Source organism: Lolium perenne, chromosome 4 (genome assembly GCF_019359855.2).
Source record: "Lolium perenne isolate Kyuss_39 chromosome 4, Kyuss_2.0, whole genome shotgun sequence".
NCBI lineage: Eukaryota > Viridiplantae > Streptophyta > Magnoliopsida > Poales > Poaceae > Lolium > Lolium perenne.
This window is the reverse complement of record NC_067247.2, coordinates 312,339,511-312,352,115: the sequence shown is the minus strand read 5'-3', so window position 1 is coordinate 312,352,115 and position 12,605 is coordinate 312,339,511. Positions and strand designations below refer to the sequence as shown.

At 44.3% G+C, this 12,605-nt stretch overlaps 2 protein-coding genes across 2 annotated transcripts; one reads left to right on the top strand and one right to left on the bottom strand.

Moving 5' to 3' along the window:
- The first annotated feature begins 2,633 nt into the window (after positions 1-2,633).
- LOC127296138 (uncharacterized) lies at positions 2,634-5,664 on the top strand. The gene is made up of 7 exons (XM_051326166.2): positions 2,634-2,791; positions 3,660-3,682; positions 3,801-3,836; positions 3,953-4,064; positions 4,163-4,312; positions 4,651-4,714; positions 4,847-5,664. The coding sequence occupies exons 2-7, from the start codon at positions 3,660-3,662 to the stop codon at positions 5,473-5,475; spliced, it is 1,014 nt and encodes a 337-aa protein (XP_051182126.1). The 5' UTR covers positions 2,634-2,791; the 3' UTR covers positions 5,476-5,664.
- A 434-nt stretch (positions 5,665-6,098) lies between these two features.
- On the bottom strand, positions 6,099-12,227 carry LOC127296136 (coronatine-insensitive protein homolog 2). Its single transcript, XM_051326165.2, has 3 exons — positions 11,600-12,227; positions 7,404-7,893; positions 6,099-7,275 (listed from the first exon to the last, which is right to left on the bottom strand). The coding sequence occupies exons 1-3, from the start codon at positions 12,079-12,081 to the stop codon at positions 6,496-6,498; spliced, it is 1,752 nt and encodes a 583-aa protein (XP_051182125.1). The 5' UTR covers positions 12,082-12,227; the 3' UTR covers positions 6,099-6,495.
- Between the last annotated feature and the right edge of the window lie 378 nt (positions 12,228-12,605).

The following is a 12,605-nucleotide window of genomic DNA, read 5'->3' as shown; positions in this document are numbered from 1 at the left end:
CCCTTAGTATGAAACCAAGGTTTAATCGAACCAGTAGGAGCCAAGAAGCACGTTGAAGGTTGATGGCGGCGAGATGTAGTGCGGCGCAACACCAGGGATTCCGGCGCCAACGTGGAACCTGCACAACACAAACCAAGTACTTTGCCCCAACGAAACAGTGAGGTTGTCAATATCACCGGCTTGCTGTAACAAAGGATTAGATGTAGAGTGTGGATGATGATTGTTTGCAGAAAACAGTAGAACAAGTATTGCAGTAGATTGTATTTCAGTATAGAGAATTGGACCGGGGTCCACAGTTCACTAGAGGTGTCTCTCCCATAAGATAAATAGCATGTTGGGTGAACAAATTACAGTTGGGCAATTGACAAATAGAGAGGGCATGACCATGCACATACATATTATGATGAGTATTGTGAGATTTAATTGGGCATTACGACAAAGTACATAGACCGCTATCCAGCATGCATCTATGCCTAAAAAGTCCACCTTCAGGTTATCATCCGAACCCCCTCCAATATTAAGTTGCTAACAACAGACAATTGCATTAAGTATTGCGCGTAATGTAATCAATAACTACATCCTCGGACATAGCATCAATGTTTTATCCCTAGTGGCAACAGCACATCCATAACCTTAGAGGTTTCTCTCACTCCCCCAGATTCACGGAGACATGAACCCACTATCGAGCATAAATACTCCCTCTTGGAGTTACCAGCATCAACTTGGCCAGAGCATCTACTAATAACGGAGAGCATGCAAGATCATAAACAACACATAGACATAAATTGATAATCAACATAACATAGTATTCTCTATTCATCGGATCCCAACAAACACAACATATAGCATTACAGATAGATGATTTTGATCATGTTCGGCAGCTCACAAGACCCGACAATTAAGCACAATGAGGAGAAGACAACCATCTAGCTACTGCTATGGACCCATATTCCAGGGGTAGACTACTCACTCATCACTCCGGAGGCGACCATGGCGGCGTAGAGTCCTCCGGGAGATGATTCCCCTCTCCGGCAGGGTGCCGGAGGCGATCTCCTGAATCCCCCGAGATGGGATTGGCGGCGGCGGCGTCTCTGGAAGGTTTTCCGTATCGTGGCTCTCGGTACTGGGGGTTTCGCGACGAAGGCTATTTGTAGGCGGAAGGGTAGGTCAGGGGGCGTCGCGAGGGGCCCAGGAGACAGGTTGGCGCGGCCAAGGGTGGGGCCACGCCGCCTACCCTCCTGGCTACCTCGTGGCCCCACTTCGTTGACTCTTCGGTCTTCTGGAAGCTTCGTGGCAAAATAGGACCCTGGGCGTTGATTTCGTCCAATTCCGATAATATTTACTTACTAGGATTTCTGAAACCAAAAACAGCAGAAACAAAGAATCGGCTCTTCGGCATCTTGTTAATAGGTTAGTTCCAGAAAATGCATAAATATGACATAAAGTGTGCATAAAACATGTAGATATCATCAATAATGTGGCATGGAACATAAGAAATTATCGATACGTCGGAGACGTATCAGGCCTCCGCCGTGAATGGAAAAGGTCCGGTTAATTACATATTAACTGATGTGTTAATGACAAATTTACCATTTTCTATTAATCGTTAAGTAAATATATTTTATCTCATACCATCCCGTACATGGGCAAAGAACCAAACACACACATTAAGTCAACCCACAAAGGGGTATCAGTAGATCCTAGCCGTCTAAGAGCATGTCTAACAGACCCCTTAAAAGGGCCGAAACCGTATAATAACTGCCGAAATAAGGGATTGGGTGCTACCCGGCCGTCTAGCAGACCCCGTAAAACAGGCCCCCGCGTTGATTTTTTACAGTTTTGGCTACGGGGCGGCTCTTCGCCTCTTACTTGTACGGGGCGGGAGGCTGAATACAGGGCCAACCCCTCATCCCATTTCAGCCAGGCGCGCGGACATTTCAGAATCCCCAACCGTTTTCCCCGCGCCGCCGCCATAGCCACCCGTGCGCCGCCGCTGAAAACAGAATATTCCGTAGGATTCCGTTTTACGGGGTGGGAATACGGGGTCTGCTAGTTCGGACGAGTTTTCGACCGACGGAAAGTGAATACAGGGCTCTACTCGCGTTTTAAGGGGTAGAAAAATAAGGCGTTATTAGACATGCTCTAAATAGAATAAAATTTAGAGGGTGGACACTGGAGCTAAAGCCTTCCTTTTTCTAAAGATTCTAGAGAAAGCGAGACAGAGCGAAGCGATAGAGTTTTGTAAGGATTCTTTTCGTAGCCTGAGTCACTTTTGGCATCTCGATTTATTTCTGGTACCATCAATGTAAAGAAAACATACCGCGGGAGATTTCCGCCTTTCTGATTTTTTTGTCAAACTAGAGATGCTCAGGGAGGGTATCATGTTCTGCCCCAATAAGCTTTTGACAAAGCAGTATTTGTGTGACAAGTGTCTCAAAGACATGGGTTCGTAGGCATTTTACTTGAAAAGAAAACCCACTAAAATCATACTCAGGAAAACGGGTAAAAAGAGGAAAAACTGATGGCTTGAATAGGTGCCAGGTGTTTGAACGTAAGGCGGCGCCGTGCGGTGCGTGCGCAGTGCGCTCATCCGATTCAACCGGATTTGAGAAAGTTTCGCGTCCGCCTTCCTCCAGAACCTTCCCGTAGGACGTAGGCTACCTCCATTTATTCCACACGCGCGTGCGCGACCCGACGGGAAAGGAGAGGCGGTGTGTCGCAAGTCGTAAACTGACAGAGGCAGAGACGAAAGCAGAGGCTTCGGAGGTCCGGATCGCAGAGGCGAAGAAAGGTATTTCCTCCGATTCTTCTCATGTTTCGTCAGTAGCATACGATACTTTTGATTGAGTGATGTTGTTGCGTGTTCATCCGGATTTCAGTTCTAGTTTGATTTTTTCATAGTTTTGCACAAAGATCATAACCTGCAGATCGTAGAGAGCCATAAGCCGCACACACGCCATTAGAAAATATAAGTAGGTCAGGGTCGAGATATCCCAAATCCTGGCTTGCAAACTCATTTTTTTCAAGGAATGGTTTGCAAACTCGTTAGATCTATACATGACACGAGCAAGTTAAACGGAGACCCTCTCGGTGTAGCAGTTTTTTTTAGTTTTTACCCATTCAGGGCGTGGGATAACATATTTCACTGAATAAGCACAGTTATATGGGATCTTTGAATTGTTGGGAAGGAAACTGTTGTGGGAACGCATTTTTGACCGTGAACTGAATACAAAATAAGGTTTGCAGCTATTAAGTATCCGGCTTTCAGACAACCAAAATTTTGTGCCAGTATATGCAAAAGAACATCGATGAGAAACAATTTGGAAATACATGTACTCCGTATAATAAGATCGTGGCCACCTCCTGTAAGGAAATAAGTTTGCCCAGGGCTGCAACTAATAAATTCAGATAGTGGTGCCAAAAAAGAATCTATCTTTGTTCCTGCAAATTGATCCATGGTTTTTTGCACGCCTGAAACTGGGCTATTCAGCTGACAAAAACTTCCATGTGCAGCTCAGAATAGACTATGCAGCATAGTATGTTGCACAGGCACAATACTTAAAAGTTTAGTTGCATGCTTTTTTAAAAAAAATCGTGCTTCTTATGTATATTTGAGTTTGTCTGGTGGTTATTGATTCATTTATCTGTCTGTTTTGCAGATGTCGTACTCAAGAGGATCAAGGTAAGCATTATGACTTTCCACACTTTGTTTCTTTCATAAGTTCAGATATGTTATTATCATTATTGATCTCTGTAACTAGAGGAACTAAACCCTGCTCTTATTCTCCATCTTCATGCAGGCAAAGTAGCTACTCCAGGTATAGGAGTCGTTCTAGGTATGTCTTTATCCTTGACATCACTAATATGTTTGTCCCTTTGTTCTAGGTTTTGTACTCTAGGTATTTCTGTCTCTTGTAATATTATTGAGTTATTTACTGTATCTAATATGTAGGAGTGTGGATTCAAGTGACATTGAAAACCCTGGGAACAATCTATATGTGACTGGTCTGTCATCTCGTATAACAGATCGAGATTTGGAGAAGCACTTCTCTGCTGAGGGAGAGGTAACCTTTGCGGACATATTTGCGGAGGGAAATAGTTGTATACATATGAAATAGATTGCTAACGACTCCACAACTTCTTTCTGCTGGCTGTGCCACAGGTGATCGATGCAAGTATAGTACTTGACCCATGGACAAGGGAATCACGGGGCTTTGGATTTGTTACCATGGCCACTCTCAAGGAGGCAGAACGCTGCATCAAGTATTTGGACAGTTCTGTGCTGGAAGGTCGTGTCATTACTGTTGAGAAGGTATTGTCACAAGATTGTTACTCCCCTGATATTTTTCAATTTTCCTTCTATATGGGGTGGATTTTGTACGTACACATTAGCCTTCGCAGCTGAATATTTGAGTGCTCTTCTTGTTTCAAGATTTTGTTGACAGCAGCAGGTAGATGCCCGCAGCTGTTCCGCATCAAATTCAAAAGATACACAACCTAAGAACGAAACCATGCTACCTCAACCAAAGGGTTGTACACCTAACATCATATTATTTCCATATTGTTTGTGTTCTTCAGATTCCCAATATTATTTGATCATGCTTTTGATGTGAAAGACAACTAGTACTAATTTTGCTCCCTACTCCACAGGCAAAGAGAAGACGAGGTCGAAACCCAACACCTGGAAGGTATCTTGGCTCCAAATCGTCACGCGGTAAGCTGTTGTGACTTGATTTATCTTGAACGTCTTAGCACCATTATTATGTGCTAGAAAGTAAGCAACCTTGACTATCTCTTTATATCACCGATCATTGACATACCATTATATTATATATGGTGATACCAGGACGGAGGTATTACCCAAGTATGTCCCCTATTAGGAGAGACCGTTACAGCTCACGGTACTCTCCTGAGTGGGAGCGGGAGCGGTCTTATTCTCCTTATAGCAGAGGACGATCGTACTCTCGCCATGACAGGAGGCAATCCTACTCACCTTATGGCATAAGGAGATCATGCAGTCCCTCCGACAGGTCCAACTCTCCATATGAAAGGCGCAGATCATACTCACCATATGGAAGGCACAGATCATACTCTCCCTATGACAGGCGTCGGTCATACTACTCACGTCGCCATGGTCACCGCTACCGTTCGAGATCTCCCTACCATTACGGAAGGCGGAGGTCACATTCCTATGGCCGTTCTGTTTCACCATACTACAGCAGGGGCTCTTCTCCTAGGGACGGAAGACGCGGCTATTCTCCAAGTGTGTCGCCATGCACGAGCTACTCGCGCAGCTGCTCTCCAGTATCAGAAGAATCGAGGAGCTGTTCTCCGAGGAAAGGATATGACGAGGAAGTCAAGCAATCGCGCAGCAGGTCATCAGGCAAGAGACATTCTAGGGAAAGCTATGCTCACAGCCGCAGCTCCTACTCGAGGTCTGTTTCTAGGGAGCGCTCCAGCTCATCTAGCGCCTGATGGTTTAGGCAGCAACGCCACCGTATTTTGTCGAAACCCTGGATTTATAATGCTATGTAGCAACCTCTGTTGCGCTCATGTAGGACGTGCAGAACTATATTGTCTTTATTCTGAACATACAAAACATAAGAGTATGTATGTTGATGTTATGTTGTACTGGATATTGATATTTTGCTAATTTCGTGCCCATATAGTACTTGTGATCCAGTATTTGCTGGACTGGCATACATTCTACTGATGAGTTCTTTGTGAGAAGATCTTTTCTAGTGTAAGAATTTGGATGAAAGAGAGTTCGACACTACATAAATAACAAATGAACCAGAGAAAGAACTTTTGAGTGGATGAAAAAAGTTTTCCTCAATCAAGCAGAAGCTCTAAGGTACTCTAGCCATACAAATGAAACAACCTAAATAGAAACAATTCTATGGATAGAATCTAAATCTATATCTTTCTGAAATCTTGTTAAGTTTACTTTGAACCGAGAAGGTGCTACGGAGCTTGCTTTTGCAGTTGCTCCACATAGCCTCTCGGACTTGCAACGCTGTAACACGCAACATGTTAAGTTCAGATACAGACAATAAGTCAGAAAACAGTGACAAGCAAAGCAGGGGACAAATGGCAGCTAAGTTCCAGCCCAAGTCCCAGATAATCATGGGTGATACAAAACATTGTGCACAAATTACAGACGGTACAACAAATCTGACATGGTCATTCGTAGATCAATGATACAGTTGGTGCAAAACTGAAGAGAAAAATGCCACAGAACAGTACAAAATGGTCACATTATTACAAAAATGTGCCTGAGCATTGTCAAAATGGTATAGTAAATCCATGAAGACAGTTCGGAGTAATCTGTTATCCTCGAGCTTTCAGTTCTGTGATTGGCCCTGTGCCGTGGAATATCATTGTTGTAATAGAGCATCCAGGTTTGTGGACATTTCAAACATCCTATACCCTATCCAGAGAGTAGTCTGGCATCAAAAACATGTATGTACACTCAAACTGGTTGACCTTTTAGATTCAAACAGATGGATGGAGGGGAATAACCGACGGAGGTAAATCTGTTCTAGCCCCAGCCAGAGAGTAGTATGCCAGAATCTGTGCCTGGCCTGGCTGGCTTTGACTTGGTGCAGCAATAAACTCAATGTTCCAGAAGGGGCGTACCATTGCCATGAGCTCGCCACCAGTAGGAGATGCTAAGTATCCCTGCACCCACAGATATCTGAGTGACTTCAGCTGTAACGCCGCGAGAGCAATTGCACGTTCACTGAAGCAGCAACTCCTTAGCTCCAATTTCTGCAAGCTTGGGCATCCTCTTGCGAATGCCAGCAGTCCATCATCAGAACTCCCAACATTTCCAAGCAACATGTAGCGGATGGTCTTGCTTAATTCACCAACATAGGAAAGGCCAACATCAGATAGAGCTCCAGGTCTCACATAAAATGCAAACCTCTGGAGTTTGGTGCATCCACTCAGCAAAGCACGAACCCCGTTGTCAAGGGGCATTTCGGTTATCTGCGGTTGTCTATCAAGCAGGACAAGTCGGAAGTCGTTCAGGTTTTTGCTGTACGTACCAATGGCTTGTAGAGCTGCATTTGTAATGTCAGACACATGTACCGCCCAGTACTGCAAATCAGGGCAGCCTTCAGCTACAGCCATCAATCCCACATGTGTGACTCTACCATGTTCGTCCTCAAGACCTCCTTGGTCATCATCTCCTCTCTCTACTCTGAGTCTCTGTAATTTCTTGCAGGTCTGTGCAACAACTTCTAATCCTCGATCTCCTATCACATCTCTCACCTGTTCAAATTCAAAACGGAAACAAATTATCAGCATAACACGTTTGAGGCAGTATATTCACTATCCAACCTACAAACAGGAAAGATAGCAAAAGGAAAAATCATGCAACATAGTCTGCCAGAACATACCTCCAGAACTTCAAGATTTGGACAGCGCTGGACTAACCGACAGTGATCCTCTGTGGTAAGGAATGTAAACGTAAGGTCTAATTTCTTGAGTGCAGCGCAATATGGAAATAGTATCTGCATCTCATTTGTTCCCATGTAGTTAAAACTCAAGCGCTGTATCGAAGGAGGGAAATAGTAGTTATTGTAATTTCTACTCTGCCCGCCTTGATCCGGATAGTCCTCAAAGGAACCCCCAGCAAATTCTTGTAGTGTTTCTGTTGTACGGAACAAATCGATCAGTTGAGGCATGGAACACTCGCTAATCTTCAGAATTTTCAGCCTTCGGCAATTGCGCACAAGGAGGGCAAGATATTCAGGGGATGCGTAGATATCTGTCAAGAAGAAATTCAGCGTCTCAAGGACAGTATTGCTGGTAGCAAGCTCACGAAGCCATTCATCATTTTCTTTCTCAGCAATTATGCTTTCCTCAAGAAGTAATGTATCCAGTTTCCTGCACATGACAACAAACATAACTGGTTAAACTAGTAACCTGCGAATACACGCTCTTACAAGGAATTCACAACACTAATTCTGTTTCAAACATCTGCCAAGTATCATATGAAGTTCTCTACGGAAGTGTCAGTGAATCAAACAAGTTGGGCACTCACTTGTCAGACCAGAAATTACGGCAGTTAAAATCCACATTTCCTAATTCCTAACATTCTAAAGCTAGAGTTCATCCCCAATTCCTAAGAGTACCAGGATGTTTTTACATCATGAAGAAAAGGTAACAAAAAAAACGTTACACACACTTTTTCCCATCTACAAACATCCCATCCATCAGCCTATTGCAATAAGGAAACACCATTTCCGAAGAGAAAATCCATCTAAAAAAGTGAAACTACTAGTAATTCATCTGCAGGACAAGCACGGGAAACTGTAATCGAGCTAATCTATGCTTATCTGTCATCGAGAACTAGCAAGAGAGTACAGGAAATGAGAAATCACTTGCAGGAGAAAATACTATTTCCAACGAGAAAATCCATCTAAAAACAAGCGAAACTACTGGTAATTGAACTCTAGGACAAGCAGGAGAAACTGTAATCGAGCCACTCTATGCTTACCCGTGAAGGAAGTAAAAACATAAATTACGGCAATTAAAGTCCACATTTCCCAATTCCTAGTATTCTAAAAGCTAGAGTTCATCCCCAATTCCTAAGAGTAGCAAGATGCTTTACAGAAGTGTCAGCGAATAAAACAAGTTGGGCAGTCACGTCAAAGCAGAAACTACGGCAGTTAAAGTCCACATTTCCCAATTCCAAGTATTCTAAAGCTAGAGTTCATCCCCAATTCCTAAGAGTACCAATATGTTTTTACATAATAGAAAAGGTTACAACAAAATGTTACTCGCACTTGAGCCCCTTATTGGATGGGTTCTTTTGCAAGCATCCCATTCATCAACCTTTTCCAAGAAGAAAAACGCAATTTCCGAAGAGAAAATCATCTAGGAACTAGCGAAACTACTAGTAATTCATCTGCACGACAAGCAGGACAAAATGTACTTGAGCTAATCTATGCTTATCTTCAAAGAGAACAAGCACGGGAAGACGGGAAATGAGAAATCACTTGCAGGAGCAAAGACTATTTCCAAAGAGAAAATCCATTTAAGAACAAGCGAAACTACTAGTAATTCATCTACAGGACAAGCAGGGGAAACTGTAATCAAGCTATCTGTGAACGAGAACAAGCACAAGAAGTTAAAACAGAAATTATAGCAATTAAAGTACACATTTCCCAATTCCTAGTAGAGTTCATCCCCAATTCCTAAGAGTAACAAGATGCTTTACAGAAATGTCAGCAGATCAAACAAGTTGGGCACTCACTGTCAAACCTGAAACTAAGGCAGTTAAAGTCCACATTTCCCAATTCCTTGTATTCTGAATTTCTGAAGCTAGAGTTCATCCCCAATTCCTAAAAGTACCAAGATGTTTTTACATCATGAAGAAAAGGTTCCAACAAAACGTTACACGCACTTTTCCCCTTTTCTCAGGGAAAAAGCCCTTACTTATCACAGATGAGGTTCCCCTTCTACTCCCTCCGTTCTAAAATAAGTGTCGCAACTTTATCTAGATGCGGATGCATCTACACAACAAAAATGTGTCTAGATACACTCGAATCTAGACAACTGTGACACTTATTTTGAAACGGAGGCAGTACAAACATCCCATCCACCAACCTTTTCCAAGAAGAAAAACACCATTTCCGAAGTGAAAATCCATCTAAAAACAAGTGAAACGACTAGTAATTCATCTGCAGGACCAGCACGAGAAACAGTAATCAAGCTAATCTATGTGTATGTGTGAACGAGAACAAGGATCGGGAGACAGGAAAGGAAAAATTAAGGCAGCTAAAGTCCACATTTCTTAATCCATAGTATTCTAAATCTGGAATTCATCCCCCATTCCTAAGAGTACCCAGATTGTTTTTATATCATGAAAAGGTAGCAACAAAACATTGCACGCACGTTTCCCCTTTTCTCAGGGAAAACCCCCTTATCGGATGGGTTCCCTTCTACAAACATCCCATCCATGAACCTTTTACAAGAAGAAAAACACCATTGTTGAAGAGAAATCAACCTAAAGCAAGCGAACACTATTTCTAAAGAGAAAATTCATCTAAAAACAAGCAAAACTACTAGTAATTCATCTGTAGGACAAGCATGAGAAACTGCAATCGAAATAATCTATGCTAATCCGTGGACGAGAACAAGCACAAACAGAAATTGTGGCAATTGAAGTCACATTTCCAAATTCCTAGTATTCTAAAGCTAGAGTTCATCCCAATTCCTAAGAGTAGCAAGATATATATACATCATGAAGAAAAGGTTACACGCAATTTTCCCCTTTTCTCATGGAATAGACCCTCTTATCGGATGGGTTCCTTTCTACAAACATCCCATCCATCAACCTTTTCCAAGAAGAAAAACACCATTCCCAAAGAGAAAATCCATCTAAAAACAAGCGAAACTACTAATAATTCATCTGTGGGACAAGCAGGAGAGACTATAATCGAGCTATTCTATGCTTATCTGTGAACGAGAACAAGCAGGGAAGTTAAAAACAGAAATTACGGCAGTTAAAGTCCACATTTCCCAATTCCTAGTATTCTAAAGTTAGTTCATCCCCAATCCCTAAGAGTAGCAGGATGCTTTACAGAGGTGTCAGCGAATCAAACAAGTTGGGCACTCACTGTCAAACTAGAAACTACGGCAGTTGAAGTCCACAATTCCCAATTCCTAGTATTCTAAAGCTTAAGTTCATCCACAATTCCGAAGATTACCAAAGATGTTTTTACATCATGAAGAAAAGGTTATACCCCATTTCGAAAAATGAAGAGAAGGTTACAGCAAAACGCTACACGCACTTTTCCCCTTGTCTCAGGGGAAAACCCCTTATCGGATAGGTTCCCTTTTGCAGACATACCATCCACCAACCTTTTCCAAGAAGAAAAACACCATTTCCGAAGAGGAAATCCATCTACAAACAAGCGAAACTACTAGTAATTCATCTGCAGGACAAGCAGGAGAAACTGCAATCAAACAAATCTATGCTTATCTGTGAAGGACAAACAAGCACGGGAAGTTAAAACAGAAATTACAGCAGTTAAAGTATTCCTAGCAGTAGTGTTCTAAAGCTAGAGTTCATCCCCAATTCCTACCAAGATGTTTTTACATCGTGAAGAAAAGGTAACAGCAAAACGTTACACGCACTTTCCCCTTTTCTCTCTGAGGGGAAAAAAAACCCTTATCGGATAGGTTCCCCTTTACGAACATCCTATCCATTAACCTTTTCCAATCCAAGAAGAAAAACACCATAACCGAAGAGCAAATCCTTGTAAAAACAAGCGAAACTACTACGTAGCAGTAATTCACCCGCAGGACAAGCGCGAGAAACTGTATGTAAGCGAGCTAATCTATGCTTATCCGTGAACGAGAACAAGCACGGGAACGAGAAATTACTAGTTGCAGGAGGAGGAAACACCATTTCGAAAGAGGAAATCCACCGAAATACAAGCGAAACTAGTACGTACTAGCGATTCATCCGTAGAGGACAAGCAGGAGGAAGGAAGCAAGCTAATCTACGCGCTCATCCGTGAAGAAGGAGAAGAAGCAGGGGAGGAGGAGGAGGAGGACGGGGTAGGGGGAACCGAGGAATTACTTGCAGGAGCGCGCGATGAGGGCGAGGGAGAGCGTGGAGAAGCCGGAGCATCGGTCGAGCTTGAGCGAGACGAGCATGTGGGCCTTGGCGCGCACGAGCACGGCGAGGTCGTCGTCGGAGACGATCATCCTGCGTAGGTGCAGCACCTTGAGGCAGCTGAAGGAGGCGGAGAGCTCGCGGATCCATGGCGTGGCGGAGCCGCCCCAGTCCTCGGGGATGAGGTTGAACATGGCGGCCCGGGGCTTGGCCTTGAGCTTGAGCGACTCGAGGCAGGGGAAGCGGCGGAGGAGGCGGGCGGGCGTGGTGGAGTAGGCCATGGCGATGGTGACGTGCTTGCGGCTCTGCGCGTCGAACCTGTTCCAGTGGCGGCAGACGAGCGAGATGGCGTCGCGGTCCCAGGGGTCGTCGACGTAGTTGAGCACCAGCCCGAGGGCCAGGTCCGGGATCCCGAAGCTCATGGCCCTCCCCAGGTGGCCGGACATCGGCGCGGCGCGGGGGTCTCCGATCTGACGCCGATCCGCTCCGCCGCGGATTTCAACGGGGAGGGTGGTGGTGGTGGAGGAGGGTTGTGGAGTGGGAAAGGGGGACGGGGAGGGCGAATGGGGAAATATTTAGGGATTCTTTCCGGTCGCCCGGACGACGCGAAGGCTTTTCCACTTTTCTGTGGCTGGCGTTGTGCGGCTGCGCGATGGGGGCGCGGCCGGCCAATGACACCTGGGCCCGGGTACGAGATATTTTTTTTTCTTTCGCACAGCCAGCCAACCTTATCTCCGTTTCGTACGCCTCCCGAACTGTTTTGGCCTGCTCGGTTTTCCCAATCTAGGGCTTTTACGGTTACCATTGTTCTCGCGGTGTCTAGATTCATCCAAGGACCAGTGGATGCTAAAAATGGAAATATCTCATCCGTGGTGCCATGCACTCGTACCAGACCGTCGTACAGTTATTAGAAAACGTACACACTAGTGTGAGGTGATCCACATCTTGCCGTGTCACTTACCTTTTCCAC